Raw genomic sequence first — 21495 nt, 5'->3', positions numbered from 1 at the left:
TCTTGCCGAGGTTCAGCTTGAGCTGGTGATCCGTCATCCACACTGATATGTCTGACAGACATGCAGAGATGCGATTCGCCGCCTGGTTATCAGAAGGGGGAAAGGAGAAGATTAATTGTGTGTCGTCTGCATAGCAATGATAGGAGAGACCATGTGAGGATATGACAGAGCCAAGTGACTTGGTGTATAGCGAGAATAGGAGAGGGCCTAGAACAGAGCCCTGGGGGACACCAGTGGTGAGAGCGCATGGTGCGGAGACAGATTCTCGCCACGCCACCTGGTAGGAGCGACCTGTCAGGTAGGACGCAATCCAAGCGTGGGCCGCGCCGGAGATGCCCAACTCGGAGAGGGTGGAGAGGAGGATCTGATGGTTCACAGTATCAAAGGCAGCAGATAGGTCTAGAAGTATGAGAGCAGAGGAGAGAGAGTTAGCTTTAGCAGTGCGGAGAGCCTCCGTGACACAGAGAAGAGCAGTCTCAGTTGAATGCCCAGTCTTGAAACCTGACTGATTAGGATCAAGAAGGTCATTCTGAGAGAGATAGCAGGAGAGCTGGCCAAGGATGGCACGTTCAAGAGTTTTGGAGAGAAAAGAAAGAAGGGATACTGGTCTGTAGTTGTTGACATCGGAGGGATCGAGTGTAGGTTTTTTCAGAAGGGGTGCAACTCTCGCTCTCTTGAAGACGGAAGGGACGTAGCCAGCGGTCAAGGATGAGTTGATGAGCGAGGTGAGGAAGGGGAGAAGGTCTCCGGAAATGGTCTGGAGAAGAGAGGAGGGGATAGGGTCAAGTGGACAGGTTGTTGGGCGGCCGGCCGTCACAAGACGCGAGATTTCATCTGGAGAGAGAGGGGAGAAAGAGGTCAAAGCACAGGGTAGGGCAGTGTGAGCAGGACCAGCGGTGTCGTTTGACTTAGCAAACGAGGATCGGATATCGTCAACCTTCTTTTCAAAATGGTTGACGAAGTCATCCGCAGAGAGGGAGGAGGGGGGGGGGGGGAGGGGGAGGAGGATTCAGGAGGGAGGAGAAGGTAGCAAAGAGCTTCCTAGGGTTAGAGGCAGATGCTTGGAATTTAGTGGTAGAAAGTGGCTTTAGCAGCAGAGACAGAAGAGGAGAATGTAGAGAGGAGTGAGTGAAAGGATGCCAGGTCCGCAGGGAGGCGAGTTTTCCTCCATTTCCGCTCGGCTGCCCGGAGCCCTGTTCTGTGAGCTCGTAGTGAGTCGTCGAGCCACGGAGCAGGAGGGGAGGACCGAGCCGGCCTGGAGGATAGGGGACAGAGAAAATCAAAGGATGCAGAAAGGGAGGAGAGGAGGGTTGAGGAGGCAGAATCAGGAGATAGGTTGGAGAAGGTTTGAGCAGAGGGAAGAGATGATAGGATGGAAGAGGAGAGAGTAGCAGGAGAGAGAGAGCGAAGGTTGGGACGGCGCAATACCATCCGAGTAGGGGCAGAGTGAGAAGTGCTGGATGAGAGCAAGAGGGAAAAGGATACAAGGTAGTGGTCGGAGATTTGGAGGGGAGTTGCAATGAGATTAGTGGAAGAACAGCATCTAGTAAAGATGAGGTCAAGCGTATTGCCTGCCTTGTGAGTAGGGGGGGAAGGTGAGAGGGTGAGGTCAAAAGAGGAGAGGAGTGGAAAGAAGGAGGCAGAGAGGAATGAGTCAAAGGTAGACGTGGGGAGGTTAAAGTCACCCAGAACTGTGAGAGGTGAGCCATCCTCAGGAAAGGAACTTATCAAGGCGTCAAGCTCATTGATGAACTCTCCAAGGGAACCTGGAGGGCGATAAATGATAAGGATGTTAAGCTTGAAAGGGCTGGTAACTGTGACAGCATGGAATTCAAATGAGGAGATAGACAGATGGGTCAGGGGAGAAAGAGAGAATGTCCACTTGGGAGAGATGAGGATTCCAGTGCCACCACCCCGCTGGCTCGATGCTCTAGGGGTATGCGAGAACACGTGGGCAGACGAAGAGAGAGCAGTAGGAGTAGCAGTGTTATCTGTGGTAATCCATGTTTCCGTCAGCGCCAGGAAGTCTAGGGACTGGAGGGTAGCATAGGCTGAGATGAACTCAGCCTTGTTGGCTGCAGACCGGCAGTTCCAGAGGCTGCCGGAGACCTGGAACTCCACGTGGGTCGTGCGCGCTGGGACCACCAGGTTGGAGTGGCAGCGGCCACGCGGTGTGAAGCGTTTGTATGGCCTGTGCAGAGAGGAGAGAACAGGGATAGACAGACACATAGTTGACAAGCTACAGAAGTGTTGTTTCTTGTATTATTGCCTCATGTCTTTAGAGAACTGTTTCACTTTGATATCCTTTTTCTTCTGTCCTGATTTTCTCTTTCTTTTCTTCTGTTAACTAGATATTCTTTGTTGTTCTTCGTTAGCTAGCTAGCTTCTTCCAAAAGAGTCCCTAACAACTTATGTCATGCACATAGTAGATGTCCTAACCGACTTGCCAAAACTATAGTTTGTTTAACAAGAAATTTGTGGAGTGGTTGGAAAAACAAGTTTTAATGACTCCAACCTAAGTGTATGTAAACTTCCGACTTCAACTGTAAGTACTTTACATCACTGCAACCATAAATACTTCAAGACTTGCAAGCGCACATATTTTCTTTAGGAAATGTCTTGTTTTAGTTTTGTAAATATTATTCGAAGAACGTAAGTGCATATTTATTCCCCACTTTATAAAAAAAAATGAAATCACCTTGGCAATATCCTTAGCTGCCTGCTGCAACACCCACCATAATGGCCTACCTCACGGCGATGCTGTGGCCGTTCTGTTTATTTGAGCCTACGGATGCATTAGGTGGCTGCTATGTGATGCCTAGGCTAGAAAATTGTAATTCACCATGACACAATTAATCACACTGATACCAATATCTGAAGCCTTTCATTTCTATCATTGTTGCACAACAGAATACCACCTCCATAGCTATTTAATGATCACTGTCGAAGTGGGACACCATATCAGGCCATATCATTTGGAACTGTAGGCCTACATGTTATTCTCCTCAAGCTTCATTCAATATAAATGCATCCTTCTCCAACTCCTCTCATATTTATGAGACACGTTTTAAGTCTGCCAGAAACAATCCCGCTATTACCGCTTTCATGAGGCTTGTTCGGAAGGAGGATATACTGTAGTAGGCATGCTATCTGGTCTTTCCAAACAATGATAGCTTCATGAACACGCATCTCTAAAACGGAATGCATGTTGATGTTCCCGCTGGGGCTAAACAAGTACACTCAATGTTGTTTGGACGTTATTTCTTTCATGCACACAACAAACTTTGAAAAAACATGACGCCATTTATCTAATACAGGATTTGTAATGACCCCGCCAATCATGCACACACGCACTCAGAAATACAATCATGCGCTACCAGCGAATGTTGTATCGCTGTTTAGCATTAAAAACATGATATCTAATTAAGATTCCATTCATATATACAGTATGACGTCTCTGAAAAGGACAATGTCCTTACAGAAAAACCACACGATTTCACATGTGGAAAATCCCATGATTTCACATTCAACTTAATTTGGTCCTGTATGGCTCAGTTGGTAGAGCATGGTGCTTGCACTGGCAGTGTGGGGCCGCCCATATGTAAAATTGCATCTATTATATTATTAGAAAACGTATTTTTGGAACACTACCCATGCGATCATGTTTTCACGTGTAGTGTCGTGTTATCACGTTGCTTTACATGCTGTCACATGTGATCACATTAACTTCACATAAGATCACATGAAAAAGTGTGCACTTCATGTGGTTCCTCCATAAGGGTTAGTATCGGCTTCTTAGCGGATGAAACCAAATGTGTTATTTCAGAGGAGAGGAGCAGTAGAGCGCCTAGCACCCAGCCTTGAGGGTAAGAGATTTGCTGATTACTGTACAGCTATCTCATTCAAATTCCAGGCAAGGAAATCAGCACATTGGGCCAGTGGACACACACACCCACTCATTACCAAAGTTGTCGTGGAAACAACCTAGTTCTGGCTGGCACTGGGCCCGTGTGAAAGGGCCCAAAAAATTGTGAAAGACTCCAGTCACCCAAGTTATAGACTGTTTTCTCTGCTACCGCACAGCATGCGGTACCGGAGCGCCAAGTCTAGGACCAAATGAATCCTTAACAGCTTCTACCCCCAAGCCATAAGACTGCTGAACAATTAATCAAATGGCCACCTGGACTATTTACAATGACCCCCCCCCCCCCCCCCCCTTTGTTTTTACACTGCTGCTACTCACTGTTTATTATCTGTGCATAGTCACTTTACCCCTACCTACATGTAGAAATTACCTCGACTAACCTGTACCCCTGCGCATTGACTCGATATCGGTTATTTTATTGTTACTTTTTATTATTTTTTATTTTCCTTTTTACTTTAGTTTATTTAGTAAATATTTTCTTAACTCTATTTCTTGAACTGCATTGTTGGTTAAGGCCTTGTAAGTAAGCATTTCACGTTATCTGTTGTATTCGGCGCAAGTGACAAATACATTTGGATTAGATTTGATTTGGCACATAGGGGTTTGAACTAAAGAAAGCATTGGGGTTCTGTCTGGGGACTGTATTAGCACATGAAATGTCCCCTAGCTCCCCCGAGACAGCAACAGCTAGTTATGTCAACCCAAAACATTGTTAGGAAGTCTGGCATGTACAGATATTAGATCATATTCTTCTGAATCCAACCATACAGCATGCAGTAGAAAAAATTGTACATGACACCTGCTGATCCAGAACCATAAACCAAGGGAAATAGCAGGTTGTCAGTGCTGGTATTTTGACTGATGGGGAAGAAAGCATATTACACCATCCCTATCCCACAGAGTCTTCCCATCGTCTAATTTTCATACAGGGCTCAGCAGCTTCTTATGAACCAATGACCCACAGGGCTGGGTAGAGAGGAAGGGATTTGAGTTAGAGACTGACTGACAGTCTACCGGTTAAAACTGGTTTTCATCTGCCTGCCCCACTGCTAAGCACTTGATAGAAGGCTGTTTTGGGAGGGTTGTAACAGCCTTTGAATCCAGCTGCGGATTACCGGCAATAGGAGAATGTGTTTTGGCAAAGGCAACTAGAAAAGTATACTGAACCAATTAATAAACGCAACATGTAAAGTGTTGGTCGCATGTTTCATGAGCTGAAATAAAAGAAATGTTCCATGTGCACAAAAAGCTATTTTTGCTCAAATTTTGTTTACATCCCTGTTAGTAAGCATTTCTTCTTTGCCAAGATAATCCATCCACCTGACAGGTGTGGCATATTAATAAGCTGATTAAACAGCATGATCATTACACAGGTGCACACAAATGGAAATGGAGAAGGCGGCAGACATTTTACGTGCCCCCAACCGATCGTGTTTATTTGTTTGTTTATTTGCTTTGTTTGTAACTTATTTTGTTACATATTTTGTATATAATGTTGCCACTACCGTCTCTTATGACCGAAAATAACTTCTGGACATCAGGACTGCGATTACTCATCACAGACTGGCAGAATCCTTTTTTTCCTGTAGTCTGACGAGCCCGACGCGAACGATATACAGGTTTCTCGGGAACAGGCCCAGATCCCTGTGATTTGAGTGAAGAGGAGGTGGAAAAAAAGGGGGCCGGAGAGGGGGCTGCCTTCTGAGAATTCGTAGGGGATCGAATAAATCCCCACTTCCTTCCATTCTACTAGCAAACGTGCAATCTTTGGACAATAAAATAGATGACCTACGCGGAAGATTAAACTACCAACGGGACATTCAAAACTGTAATATCTTATGCTTCACGGAGTCGTGGCTGAACGACGTCACTATCAACATACTGGTTATACGCTGCACTGGCAGGATAGAAAAGCGGCGTCTGGTAAGACAAGGGGCGGCGGACTATGTATTTTTGTAAATAACAGCTGGTGCACGATATCTAAGGAAGTCTCGAGCTATTGCTCGCCTGAGGTAGAGTATCTCATGATAAGCTGTAGACCACACTATATACCTAGAGAGTTGTCATCTGTATTTTTCGTAGCTGTTTACATACCACCACAGTCAGAAGCTGGCACTAAGACAGCATTGAATGAGCTGTACTCCGCCATAAGCAAACAAGAAAACGCTCACCCAGAGGCAGTGCTCCTAGTAGCCGGAGACTTTAATGCAGGGAAACTTAAATCCGTTTGACCAAATTTCTATCAGCATGTTAAATGTGCAACCAGAGGACAAAAAACTCTGGACCACCTTTACTCCACACACAGAGACGCATACAAAGCGCTCCCTCGCCCTCCATTTGGCAAATCTGACCATAATTCTATCCTCCTGATTCCTGCTTACAAGCAAAAATTAAAGCAGGAAGCACCAGTGACTAGATCAATAAAAAAGTGGTCAGATGAAGCAGATGCTAAGCTACAGGACTGTTTTGCTAGCACAGACCTCCGTTGGCATTGAGGTGTACACCACATCAGTCATTGGCTTCATCAATAAGTGCATCGATGACATCGTCCCCACAGTGACCGTACGTACATACCCCAACCAGAAGCCATGGATTACAGGCAACATCCACACTGAGCTAAAGGCTAGAGCTACAGCTTTCAAGGAGCGGGACTCTAACCCGGAAGCTTCTAAGAAATCACGCTATGCCCTCCGATGAACCATCAAACGGGCAATACAGGACTAAGATTGAATCGTACTACACCGGCTCTGACGCTCGTCGGATGAGGCAGGGCTTGCAAACCATCACAGACTACAAAGAGAAGCACAGCTGAGAGCTGCCCAGTGACACGAGCCTACCAGATGAGCTAAACTACTTCTATGCTCACTTCGAGGCAAATAACACTGAAACATGCATGAGAGCACCAGCTGTTCTGGAAGACTGTGTGATCACGCTCTCCGCAGCCGATGTGAGTAAGACCTTTAAACAGGTCAATATTCACAAGGCTGCAGGGATGGATGGATTACCAGGATGTGTACTGTGAGCATTCGCTGACCAACTGGCAAGTGCCTTCACTGACATTTTCAACCTCTCCCTGTTTGAGTTTGTAATACCACATGCAGAACGCATGTGCCCAAGAACACTAAGGTAACCTGCCTAAATGACTACCAACCCGTAGCAGTCACATCTGTAGCCATGAAGTGCTTTGAAAGGCTGGTCATGGCTCACATCAACACCATTATCCCAGAAACCCTAGACCCACTCAAATTTGCATACTGCCCCAGCAGATCCACAGATGATGCAATCTCTATTGCACTCCACACTGCCCTTTCCCACCTGGACAAAAGGAATCCCTATGTGAGAATGCTATTCACTGAATACAGCTCACCATAGCGCCCTCAAAGATCATCAATAAGCTAAGGACCCTGGGACTAAACACCTCACTCTGCAACTGGATCCTGGACTTCCTGACAGGCTGCCCCCAGGTGGTAAGGGTAGGATAACAACACTCTGCCACCATGATCCTCAACACAGGGGCCCTTCAGGGGTACGTGCTCAGTCTCCTCATGTACTCCCTGTTGATACTTTTTTTCTTATTCTTAGCCTTATTTTTTTTTAACTGCATTGTTGATTAGGGGCTCGTAAGTAAGCATTTCACTGTAAGGTCGTACACCTGTTGTATTTGGCGCATTTGACTAATAAAATTTGATTTGTGCTGTGCTGTGGACAATAAAAGGTCACTCAAAAATGAGCAGTTTTGTCACACAACACAATGCCACAGATGTCTCAAGTTTTGAGGGAGTGTGCAATTGGCATGCTGACTGCAGGAATGTCCATCAGAGCTGTTGCCAGAGAATTTAATATTAATTTGTCTACCATAAGCCACCTCCAACATCGTTTTAGAAAATTTGGCAGTCTGTCCAACCGGCGTCACAACCGTAGACCACGTGTAACCATGCCAGCCCAGGACCTCCACATATGGCTTCTTTGCCTGTGGAATCATCTGAGACAAGACACCAGGACAGCTGATGAAATTGAGGATTATTTATGTCTGTAATAAAGCCCCTCCCAGTCATGTGAAATCCATAGATTATGGCTTAATTTATTTATTTCAATTGACTAATTTCCTTACATGAACTTTAATTCAGTAAAATCATTGAAGTTGTTGCATGTTGCGCTTATATTTTTGAATGTTATGTACCAGTGATTTCAATTTAGAATGTTTGAGTCTGCATTACACCATTTAAATAAATGGGGGTACAGAAAGCTTTATGGTTTTAAAAGTAAAAATAGGAGCAAACTACTGTATTGAAGAAATCTAAGATGAGAAAGTCTGCACATTTCAAATTTGGTTTGGTGTTTGTAGCTAAAATGGTTAAGTGCAGTGGCAAATGCTAAAATCGACCATTAAATCCCATGCATCTTGTATGCAAATGTGATATGCTTTTGGTTCAAAAGTATAAATATGTTCAACAATCTTTTGACAAGCAAAAGTCAGCCTGCACATTTTAACATTGGTTCCGTATTTGTAGTTTAAACAATTCAAGAGGCGAATCCAGGAATGACCCATTGTAGCTTATGGAGCCTCAATGCGCATTTTAAATGGCTACAGTTGAAAAATAATAAACAGTATCAAATCTCTATTGACAAGCGATCTACGCTGAGTCAGTCTGTACGTTTTAAAGTTGGTTTGGTGTTTGTATCTTAAACAGTTGAATACCTGATTTTTATTTTAAATTTTTTTTTAATTAAAATTAATTCAAGTTTACGGTCCTTGAAATTCATTGGGATTAACGCCTATATGGTTGTAGTATGAAAAGTATAACAGTATGAAAATATTTTTTCAAGCAACCTGAAGACAGTCAGCTTGCACGTCTTAAAGTCGGTAGCTTTTACGGTTTTGGCACTACAAATGCCAGCATAAGGCAATTAATAAGACATTTTGTTTTAATTTTAGTAGGCTAGTTGTTCTTGATTTCAGCAAGCACCGCGAATAGGGGCAGTATAAACCCAGGGGAATTCTTATTTGTTTGTAGCCTACACTTATGCACTGCAGTATTGCAGAAATCCTGGGGTGTTTCTTTTTAGTATCTCATTTTGTACGTCTGCGCTACTCTGTGTTGCTTTTCCATGGAGAGCTGAGGCTGTGCAAGGCAATTGAACATGATTAGATTAGCTGACAGTTAGAGCAACAGACTCAGTATGTATGCTTTAAATGACTAGTGTCACTGTAGAGAATTTGCCTGCCAAGGGCCTGATCTCGTGACAGTTATGGTGTGCAATGCATCAAGAATCGCCCCTATCCATATACAAATCTCTAGACAAATGACATTATGTTATCTGACTCAGATAGCAAATAATAGTAAATATCTTGGTCTACTCTTCTGTGGTGGCAGGCTGTATTGGGTAGGGCTATATTTGATGTGGAAGCTTTAGACTGTGATTCTGATCTGTCTGCAAGATTAGATAAACTAGGCATGGTGTAAATATAGTCTTCGCAGAAGTAAAATAGCAACTTTGTTTCAATATTTTGTTTCCTTAATTAGCAGTTCAATTCCACATCATGCCTTAATTAGCAGTTCAATTCCACATCATGCCTTAATTAGCAGTTCAATTCCACATCATGCCTTAATTAGCAGTTCAATTCCACATCATGCCTTAATTAGCAGTTCAATTCCACATCATGCCATAATTAAGTTCAATTCCACATCATGCCATAATTAACAGTTCAATTCCACATGCCTTAATTAACAGTTCAATTCCACATCATGCCTTAATTAGCAGTTCAATTCCACATCATGCCTTAATTAGCAGTTCAATTCCACATCATGCCATAATTAGCAGTTCAATTCCACATCATGCCTTAATTAGCAGCCCCCGCCTTCCGCAATTCCACATCGCATGCGCTTCCACATCTGCCAAGCGCCCCCGCCTTGCAGCAATTCCACATCATGCCTTAATTAGCAGTTCAATTCCACATCATGCCTTAATTAGCAGTTCAATTCCACATCATGCCTTAATTAGCAGCCCCCGCCTTGCAGCAATTCCACATCATGCCTTAATTAACCGTTCAATTCCACATCATGCCCCGTTCAATTCACTCAGCCTTCAGCATTCCACATCATGCCATAATTAGCAGTTCAATTCCACATCATGCCATAATTAGCAGTTCAATTCCACATCATGCCTTAATTATCAGTTCAATTCCACATCATGCCTTAATTAACCGTTCAATTCCACATGCCTTAATTAACAGTTCAATTCCACATCATGCCTTAATTAGCAGTTCAATTCCACATGCCTTAATTAACAGTTCAATTCCACATCATGCCTTAATTAACAGTTCAATTCCACATGCCTTAATTAACAGTTCAATTCCACATCATGCCTTAATTAGCAGTTCAATTCCATATCATGCCTAGTAGCAGTTCAATTCCACATCATGCCTTAAGTAGAAGTTCAATTCCACATCATGCCTTAATTAGCAGTTCAATTCCACATCATGCCTTAATTAGCAGTTCAATTCCACATCATGCCATAATTAGCAGTTCAATTCCACATCATGCCTTAATTAACAGTTCAATTCCACATCATGCCTTAATTAGCAGTTAAATTCCACATCATGCCTTAATTAGCAGTTCAATTCCACATCATGCCTTAAGTAGAAGTTCAATTCCACATCATGCCTTAAGTAGCAGTTCAATTCCACATCATGCCTTAAGTAGCAGTTCAATTCCACATCATGCCTTAAGTAGAAGTTCAATTCCACATCATGCCTTAAGTAGCAGTTCAATTCCACATCATGCCTTAAGTAGCAGTTCAATTCCACATCATGCCTTAATTAGCAGTTCAATTCCACATCATGCCTTAATTAACCGTTCAATTCCACATCATGCCTTAATTATCAGTTCAATTCCACATCATGCCTTAATTAGCAGTTCAATTCCACATCATGCCTTAATTAGCAGTTCAATTCCACATCATGCCATAATTAAGTTCAATTCCACATCATGCCTTAATTAGCAGTTCAATTCCACATCATGCCTTAATTAGCAGTTCAATTCCACATCATGCCATAATTAAGTTCAATTCCACATCATGCCTTAATTAGCAGTTCAATTCCACATCATGCCTTAATTAGCAGTTCAATTCCACATCATGCCTTAATTAACCGTTCAATTCCACACCATGCCTTAATTATCAGTTCAATTCCACATCATGCCTTAATTAGCAGTTCAATTCCACATCATGCCTTAATTAGCAGTTCAATTCCACATCATGCCTTAATTAGCAGTTCAATTCCACATCATGCCATAATTAGCAGTTCAATTCCACATCATGCCATAATTAGCAGTTCAATTCCACATCATGCCATAATTAGCAGTTCAATTCCACATCATGCCTTAATTATCTGTTCAATTCCACATCATGCCATAATTAGCAGTTCAATTCCACATCATGCCATAATTAACAGTTCAATTCCACATGCCTTAATTAACAGTTCAATTCCACATCATGCCTTAATTAGCAGTTCAATTCCACATCATGCCTAGTAGCAGTTCAATTCCACATCATGCCTTAAGTAGAAGTTCAATTCCACATCATGCCTTAAGTAGCAGTTCAATTCCACATCATGCCTTAAGTAGCAGTTCAATTCCACATCATGCCTTAATTAGCAGTTCAATTCCACATCATGCCTTAAGTAGCAGTTCAATTCCACATCATTCCTTAATTAGCAGTTCAATTCCACATCATGCCAAGTAAACTGCTCCGCCTGGCACACAGTACATTCACTTATGCCCCGCCCACCCTTCTCTCCCCCCCCCCCCCCAAAAAAAAACAATTATCGAGGAAGGACGGTTCTTTCATACCTCAATTGAAAGAACCACAACGCCACATTACACATCTTATAGTGTGTATTGTCGAGTAGCACTGAATAGCGTTCGATTGCAACTTGTCTCTTTCTTTGAAGATGGCGCGAAAGCATGCATTCCGGGTCTAAACCTGAAGAAATGTCGATGTTCGCCGGAATTAAGAGCGTTTGACTAGCTCAGGTAAGGCATTTTACCATCTTTGTATCAGACAGAGCAATCAACGATACCATGGATATTTCAAACAGAGGGTTGTGATGAGAGGGACGCTTATATAGAGATCGCAATGGGTTTCAAACTGTGCCATAGAAAAGGGGGCATGCAGAATGGTTAAAACATTGCCACTGGCTTCCATCCGAAATATAACGTGAACTACAAAGTTGCCTACATAACATGTTGAAAACATAATGTGTGCCTAGTTCACCTACAACAAAAATATGGGTTCCCATCGAACTGAAAACGCCAGTGATATTATATTCTTAATGTCTAATTGGAATATTTCTCAATACTTTGGAACAGTACACAGTCGTAATTCCTGCAGTGAACTGATCCCACTGCTCACCTATTGATGAGTGTTGAGAGGGTCAGCACGAGCTGCCATGTGAAGGCTTTTATTTGAATACATTTTGGTTCTCAAAAGTCAACTTGGCTACATCTTACAGCACAACGAATCATAAACACATCGGACTATATTGACTCATCTTTTTATAATTTGACTTTTTTTTAACGTTTCGGACATGATAAACTAAAATATGCAGATGGACTCGTCCATTTTAATGAATTCAGTGTCCATATGACCACAAATTACGGTTGTGGAATGATTTGGGTTTACGATTGAGGAGTGTCATGGTCTGGTGTGTGCTCAGAGAGACAGACAGGTGAGAGGCAGGGTGACAGAGCCTTGCCGCCCTGTCTGATAGTCCTTCTCCAGGCTACCTCAACACCACCAGTTCCAGGACACCTGGCCTGACACACTGGGTCAGTAGCCCCAGATACCAGCTGACTACAGACTGGCCCCAGACCTGTCTGTTCAGCCCCCTTTCACAGTCCTGACATCTTAATTACTGGACACCTGTGAACACCTGGTGTTGGGAATGGGGTATACCTCCTGTGTGTGTGTGTGTGTGTGTGTCAATTGCAGCCCTTTGTTAAAACACCCAATCCTAAATCAACCCATAGCCCCTACTGCCTAACCCTGGATAGGTACAGCTGTCAATAAGGTAATAGCTCCTCTTTGCTCTCTAATAATGGGTGAAATTGTCACCAAATTGCTTATTATTTTCCTATTCTCTCAGATCTACGCAAGTTTGGGGATTTGGCGAGAAAATGACATGTCAGTAAAGAACACCTTGTCTCGCCATGTGGTGTGTTACCTAATAAGGCCAGAGGAGGTGTTGTGTATAGCCAATGAATGGCAATATACCACGGCTAAGGGCTGTTCTTATGCAAGATGCAGCATTCAGCCAATCAGCATTCGGGGCTCGAACCATCCAGTTTAGAATGTTAAATAAACACCTTCACAGAAATGTGTTGGAAGACAAGCTTCCTGCGTTATGCTGCAAGATACAGCATGAATTTATTTCTGGGGCTTTTTGAAAGCTCCATGGTTTGTTCCAGACAGTATAGGGCATTTCCATGTAAAATGCCCCATGAGCACATCAAATTTGGTGTCAAATGAAACTCATAGTCTATATTTTGAGAAATTAAGGCGCATCTACATTTTTAAACCAATCTCCTTCCAAAAAATTAGGAATAAGCAAAGGCTTTGATTTCTAGTCAAACAGATGGACAAGGGGTTTTAGAAAACATCTAGCAGAAAGTCTTATAAGCTATTAGGAATGAATCAAAACACAATAATGTTGAAGTAAAGGCCCCTGCCAACTAATATCAACATTCATAATTTAGTTTGGCAGAAATTATTAGTCTTCTGTAAGTTTAAGAAATATTGTCTAGTGTCTTGTCATTCTCTTACCAAAACCCCACATTCTTTAAGATATTTTATAATTTCTCTCCCTGATGAGGACGGAGGAGAATGAAAGCTCACAGAATTAACAAGTAAAGGTATACCTATCAATTAGCTGTAGTGTTTTACTGATATAAATTTGGTTTGATTTATTAGGTGATTCAAACACGTCGTTCTGTTAGTAAATCAGTGAAGGACAATGACGACAACTCAGAATGACCTGAAACTGAATTGTCTACAATGGGAATTCATAGTAGTCACAAACCACAGTTGGGTCACCTGCTACTGTCTTGTTCAGCTCATAAATGTTTTCTTTCTGTCACGTGATGGTCAAACCAAGAGTGTGAAAACAGTCTGGACAACCCCTCCCTCTCTTTTTCCCTGTCTCTCTTCTCTCTCTCTCTCCAGTTAATGTCACCTCTCCCAGCTCTTACTGACACTTATCTATGAGCCCCCTCTCTTTCCATTTACTGTAACCAGCCCCTTCACTCACTGAACCCTGACCGACACTGGACGTTGAAATTTGGTCAGTCCAAATCTAAACCAATCATGGACAGTGAAGAAAAGAGTGTAGTTTGGGAAGTAACTGATTACACATGACTCCAGACAGACATTTTCCCCCGGTGGCACTGGAGCCACTAGGATTTTCAGTCCATGATTTGGTCTCACCCCAAAAACAATTTCTGCGTCATATATATATATATATATATATATATATATATATATATATATATATATCTCTCTTCTAAAGTAATTTGGTGCTTTATTAAAAAGTGTAAGAGAATACTAAGATGGTATTTCTTCATATTTTAATGTTGTGATTTGAATGAGCAGCCTAATCCAGTGATTGTCATGCATTTTGGGTTAACAATTAGGCTATTGTTATTTTTGACTGTTAAAATAGGGCTCCAGAATTTTCTTTTTCGTTTTTTTTGTTCAATAGAGATGAATTTCCCTGCATCTTTATGTGCACTAATATCATAGGCACATTTTATTTGGGGCTAATTTACCACCTGAGTAAGTGCAAATTCAATAAAACTTTAGAACACAATAAATATAATACCCACTGCTTAGCAGCCGTGTATCAATCTAACATGTCGAATGTGCGGCTCGCACCAATGTGACCAATTGAAGGTAGTGCATTGTGTTGCATGGGTTGTTTAACTTGGCGACTCAATGGTTCAGCGTCATTCTGTTACCATGTAATAGCCCCTATATTTGATTTTCATAATTTTTTTTTTAGCTTTGACCCCCCTGGCCCCTGCTGTGTGAGTCACCTCTGGTGCCAGCCTGCGTAAGATGGGCCCACTACAGTAGTTGTTATGAGATTTCATTCAGTCACACAGACTCAGTCACGAGGCTTAGGCTACACAAAACAGGGTTTCTCTCCCTAAAGCCATTTGAGTAGAGTTCTGGTGTCTTGCTCCTCTCTTTAATACAAAACTGGAAACGAAACTGCTTGGTGAGTTTGTAGGCTAGATAAAACTGGTCCACACAAGAAGAGACATTATGCCTCTCTCACACTTCCTCTTTTGGGGATAGGCTAGCTAACTTGCCTCCAAAAAGGTAAGAAGAAAGACCTCTTCATTCACTCCTGTATCGTTTATATTACCACAGTCGATCCCGGACTTTTCATTTGAATCCACAGGGAGACTGACGAGGCCCTCAGGATGTTTGTGAATGTTAATAAGTTGCCATTACCACCGAACACTGGAACTGAGTCTGACATACATTGTGGGATAAGATCGCATGAAAACTGGGTTACAGGAGGTAGACCTGATCACCACACATCCCCTAGGAGCCCATATATGTGTGACTCACTTTTCTTTAATCTAGAGCTCCCATCAAACAAACACGGAACTTTGCTGTCTCCTTCCTGACCACAGATGTTATCATGTACTTTTTCAATCCATGCATTGCGTGATATCTGCGCAAATCAGGAAGTGGAGAGGATTTCTGACAAATGAAAACTGCAATGTAATATTTCTGGGTAGCATACAGTACTGTTACAGTAGCCCCCCCCCCCCCCCCCATAGTCACATGAAGGTTTCTGGGTACTTTGTAACTAAGTACAATTTATTATCATGATACAGTGAAGAGCATGTGTTTGCTGTCTCCCCAGTCGTAATATTATCGAGGGAGAAACACTGACAAATAAGTGAATCGCAAGCCAACACAAAACGCCACTACATTTGCTTGAAAATAACCGCTTGACGTCTTTCTCCTGCAGCCATGTGGGCGTTGAGTAATTATGCATCTTCTACATGTGACGTGAGATGAGGGGTAGTAGAGTAGATAAGCCTGGTGGTATAACGTGTACTGTAAATTCCCCTCTTCCATGGTTATTAGAGAACCTCCCTCAATGGTGCTTTAGCCAGGAGCCAAAGCTACTTTTACCTTCCTCCCACATCAAGAGCTTTTGTCATGCACCACATCAAGAGGTAGATTTAAGCAATAAGGCCCGGGGGGGGGTGTATGGCGAATATACCACGGTTAAGGGTTGTTCTTAGGCACGACGCAACACGGAGTGCCTGGATACAGCCCTTAGCCGTGGTATATTGGCCATATATCACAAACACCCAAGGTGCCTTATTTCTATAAAAAAATGGTTACCAATGAAAGTAGAGCAGTAAAAATAAATGTTTTGTCATACCTATGGTATACGGTTTGGTATACCACGGCTGTCAGCCAATCACCATTCAGGGCTCGAACCAACCAGTTTATATTTATGCATATACAGTATGCATTATGTGCCATGGCAATGCAGGAGTGCTTTCTAAACAGGCCAGCAGCACATGAGAGAAGAGGATAACAGAATAGATGGAGCTTAGCGAGGCGTGTCATTGAAGATGGAGGAAGGCATTTTGTCAGCAGAAACAGGACAGGCGGGATATCATCTCTCCACGGAGAGATATGTATGTATGTGTGTGTGTGTGTGTTTGAGAGAGTGTGTGTGAGTTTGTGTGTGTGTGCGCTTGCCTGTGTGTTTGCATGACTGTGTGTGTGTGCGTGGGCACTGCCGGAGAGACCAGGGGCCATGTGCCAAACCCCGGCTGTGGCCCATTGTGAGACCAGCTGGTGTGTGAAGAGGGCCAGCGGTCAGTTCAGTTCCCAACCAGGCTGCAGCTGAAGATGTCTATCTTTTCTACTGTAGAACATAATACCTGCTATGTCTGTGATTGGCTATAAGGCAGGAACCAGGCCCTATCTCTGTTTTTCATCTTTCTATCTCCCCCTCTCTCAGATGTGGTTTTATGAATCATCTCAGTTATCTGAGGCACAGAGGAAACATCCACAGCTGTTGTTTGGCTTCCCTTGTCTATCTCAGCCATGCTGTTTCTGTTTTCGCCTACACCTTGACATTACCGTCAAAATCTAGATGGATTGTTTTTATGTGGAGAGGTTCTGGGTGTGTCTGTGGGGAGAGGTTTTGGGTGTATCTGTGGGGAGAGGGTGTGGGTGTATCTGTGGGGAGAGGGTGTGGGTGTATCTGTGGGGAGAGGGTGTGGGTGTATCTGTGGGGAGAGGGTGTGGGTGTATCTGTGGGGAGAGGGTGTGGGTGTATCTGTGGGGAGAGGGTGTGGGTGTATCTGTGGGGTGGGCAGAGGTTTTGGGTGTGTTCTTATGTGTTGACTTAGCTAATGTGTGCTTGATGGAGCGTTGTATTATTGTTGCTACAGCACTGTGTTCAGGTTGTTGCTACAGCACTGCGTTCAGGTTGTTGCTACAGCACTGCGTTCAGGTTGTTGCTACAGCACTGCGTTCAGGCAGGCAAATGACGCTCGTGCTCGCCCAGTTCAATTTGTGAGTGTCTGGTTGGAGAGAAACAGAGGGCCAATTGTGTTCCTCCTGGGGCAAGATTGTCTCTTTCTGATTGGAGACAGATGTGTGACCTCTGACCCCTGTGTCCTTATTAGGGGGGGTTTAGTGGTGCAAGGATCAGTTTAGACCAGCCAGCTTTCCACAAGGCTTTGTAGTGGCGAATATATAGTCAGTGACTGTGGATGTCAGTGCAGAGTTCATTCATGGTGTTTTTTGCTAAAAACAAGGTTTGGGAAGCCCAATTTTTTTTATTTTTTATTTGTATTATTTCTCTTTTCTTCCATGCCATACTAATTCCACTCAAATCCTGCTTTTGAAATGGAGGGCTAGCTTTAGTAGCCTAGTTTAAGCACAATTGAATGGAACAAAGAGACTTCTCTCTTCAGAATACTGCCAGTGGGTTACCCAATGGAATTTCAGTTCATCACCTTTATTTCTCCCCATTCAGTAGTTTCCCTTTTCTTTCTGTGCCCCAAGGACAGTGTCTCTGCAGGCAGGCATTGAGTCAGAGTCCCGATGCAGATAGAGGTTATTATTTCAGTTGAACCTTCCGTGTCATTCACGCTAGCCTCCACTGCACTGGCTCACTGGAGGAGATGGAAAGACCCTTTTGAAGATGTACTTTGTGTGGGTGAAGTCCTGAGAGAGAGGCTGGGGCTTGGTGGTTCCCTGCCCTGTGCAAGCTCTTGCTGTGAGGGGGAATCATCCCTCTGACTCTTCATACCTCCTAATTTCATAATTAATCTCATAATCTGGGAAAACCTAGTCTGCATGTTTGACCCCACATCTACTCTTAACTTAGACCTGTATCTCTCTTTTTTCATCTCTGTTTCTGTCTGTCTTAGCTTAATGCTCAGCTGTGATGGCTCCAGTCTCTGTCTTAGCTTAATGCTCAGCTGTGATGGCTCCAGTCTCTGTCTAAGCTTAATGCTCAGCTGTGATGGCTCCAGTCTCTGTCTTAGCTTAATGCTCAGCTGTGATGGCTCAGTCTCTGTCTTAGCTTAATGCTCAGCTGTGATGGCTCAGTCTCTGTCTTAGCTTAATGCTCAGCTGTGATGGCTCCAGTCTCTGTCTTAGCTTAATGCTCAGCTGTGATGGCTCCAGTCTCTGTCTTAGCTTAATGCTCAGCTGTGATGGCTCCAGTCTCTGTCTTAGCTTAATGCTCAGCTGTGATGGCTCCAGTCTCTGTCTTAGCTTAATGCTCAGCTGTGATGGCTCCAGTCTCTGTCTTAGCTTAATGCTCAGCTGTGATGGCTCCAGTCTCTGTCTTAGCTTAATGCTCAGCTGTGATGGCTCCAGTCTCTGTCTTAGCTTAATGCTCAGCTGTGATGGCTCCAGTCTCTGTCTTAGCTTAATGCTCAGCTGTGATGGCTCCAGTCTCTGTCTTAGCTTAATGCTCAGCTGTGATGGCTCCAGTCTCTGTCTTAGCTTAATGCTCAGCTGTGATGGCTCAGTCTCAGCTTAATGCTCAGCTGTGATGGCTCCAGTCTCTACCACTGCTGTTCGAAAACATCAAGGCTCTCCATTTAGTCTAAAAAAAGACTCCAGGGGCTAATTCCACTACAAATTGGAGAACCGTCAACAATTAGCGAGTGCTGGTGTGAGAGCTACAATGAGCATTCTGCTCCTGCATGCCACAGCCTGTGTTTATGTTTACCTGCTATTATAAGGACTGCTACTGTTCTTGTTCATTTGGTCATCCATTATGTTCCCCCCATTGGGCTAACTAATGGATAGGGTGGTAAGAAATGGCTGCTCCTGCGAAAGAACGTGGCACAGTGGTGAATGGAGAAGAACACATTCCAATATGTTCTGTGGACAAAATGTTTTCCCTGAGTGAGCACACCAATTTACGTTTTGCTCAGAAATATCCTAAAAACGATGCACATCACGTTACATCAGGTTTCACTTCACAAACAGGGCCCACTGTGGATGATTGTTTTTCACACCGTATAAAAATCTTAGTCTGTCTACTCTGTTTTTACTGTGGTACGTGGGAGAGGCACAGCTCCCCAACCCCTCCTCTGGCCCTGCCCATAGAGAATATAAACAGACATGACCTAACCTAACCAACTCAGGGCCACAATGCTGTCAACTACAGTCAACCTCAACAGGATCAAAGGGTGAATACGAGGATAGATGGAAGGACGGATTGGATTATTATTCTAAATTTTCCCTATTGTTTGGTAAAGCAGGAATCAGCACCTTCTATTTTAAATAGAAAGTTCTGACACGGGCAGGATACGTCCGAGAGAGAGGAAGGCTTTCATGTCTCGAAACTAAAAGACAGTCCAGTTCCGTTTAGAACTTCAAAGCGGAGAAAGAAGGGCAGGAAGGAAGCATTTTCAACAAGGGGGATGTGTCCATCCTGGTCTTTGTAGTGTTTCTTATATCTCTCTGTCCGCGACCCTGCGGAAAATCAAATTACCATAATACAGAAATCCCTATCAAAATCTCTGTTTTAAGCTAGAGATATCTGCAGGGTTTTTTTTTGTTGCATGGGATGCATCTCAATCCACCGCATCCACTAATGTCGGCCTTCCGCATCTGTTTTGCCATGTATGAATGTTATTCAATGCATGTCCATGGGCTAATAGCGTTAAGGCCAAATTCAATGTTTCAACAAATATATATTTGGGCTACTTACAGGGATTCTAAATGTTTCTTAGTATGACCTTAAAACAATTCCATATGTTAACTTAGTAGAAACCCTGCCCGGGCCCTATTATAGTGCTTACACTTACGGTTGTGTTGTATGACATGGGGCTGTTCTACTGTTGTTGATCATCCACTTCATTGTGTGAAAATGTGCTATACTAATAAAGTTAATAAACTTATACATCTCTTTAGGCCTCATCCTGAGCACTTCCAGGTCGGCCTCTAGAGGTCGCTGACGGGACCGGACCCCAGCTGCACCCACCATGACTCCCAGGTCCTCCACCATGACCCCAACCATGAAGCAGTGGAGGCAGCTGGTTCTGGTGGCGATGCTGGCCTGGCTCCTCATCTTCCTGGCCCTGCTCTCCCACTTCCTGGACCCCCGGGATGTGGAGCTCCGCTCGCCCTCCTCGCTCACCCACACCGAGACCCGCCGTCTGGCTTCCATCCAGGGCAGTCCATCGGGCATCAGGGCTTCTCCTCTCGAGGTGTCCGTCTCTTCCCCCGCCAACCAGGACCCCAGCCACAGCCGACAGGGAAAACAGGAGGCCCTGGAGCTGAGCCAGAATGGTGAGGTGGTCTGGAATGAGGTGAGCGACCAGGAGGGGGCGGATCAGGAAAGGGAAGAGAAGATTAGGAGGGAGAGACTGAGAAGAAGGAGGAGGAGGAGGAAGAAGAGAGGGGGCAGAGATGAATACTACTTATCCCAGTCCAAGGCAGTGGTCCAGTGGCTGCGGAGGGGCATTGCCTCAGCGGGGATGCTGGCTCCACACCTGCAGAAGTCCATGAGGGACTACCTGCATCTCAACAGGCACCACGTGGCCTACAGCGGGCTGCGCCGGGGTAGGCAGAGCAGGAGGGAGGTACTCTGTGAACTGAAGGAGCAGGCCAGGTTGAGGACACTGGACGGGACAGAGCAACCCTTCTCTGGGCTGGGCTGGGACAGGCTAGTGCCCCCACGACCTCTGGAGCAGCTTTGGGGCCAGGGGTCAAAGTTCAAGTCGTGTGCGGTGGTCACCTCGGCCGGGGCTATCCTCAACTCTTCCCTAGGGAGAGAAATTGGTGAGTGCCGTAGGACAGGTGATACACATTTTTCTGAACATCGGCAGGATTTGTAACTGTTAGCTCCAATGTAAATAAAGACACATCTGCCAAGTTCTGGTATAAATCCAGATGGAAGTAAAGCTCAAACTAGATTTATTACACCCAGCAGGATGTTGCAGCTGCATAACACAACATACAAGTCACACAATCACAAATGTATACCTTCCAACTGG

General features: G+C 44.0%; 1 protein-coding gene across 1 annotated transcript in view; it reads left to right on the top strand.

Annotated features, from left to right (window-relative positions):
• Positions 1-11743: 11743 nt before the first annotated feature.
• LOC106574443 (beta-galactoside alpha-2,6-sialyltransferase 2) overlaps positions 11744-21495 on the top strand; it is a 22078-nt gene continuing 12326 nt past the window's right edge. Inside the window, exons 1-2 of the mRNA XM_014150341.3 lie at positions 11744-11958; positions 20411-21280. Coding sequence (XP_014005816.1) covers positions 20482-21280 — 799 coding nt within the window. The 5' untranslated portion in view covers positions 11744-11958; positions 20411-20481. The remainder of the gene's footprint in view (positions 11959-20410; positions 21281-21495) is intronic.

Source organism: Salmo salar, chromosome 16, assembly GCF_965601325.2.
Source record: "Salmo salar chromosome 16, fSalSal1, whole genome shotgun sequence".
Taxonomy (NCBI): Eukaryota; Metazoa; Chordata; class Actinopteri; order Salmoniformes; family Salmonidae; genus Salmo; species Salmo salar.
Note: the sequence above shows the minus strand (reverse complement) of the source record. Positions and strands in the feature narration are given on the sequence as shown.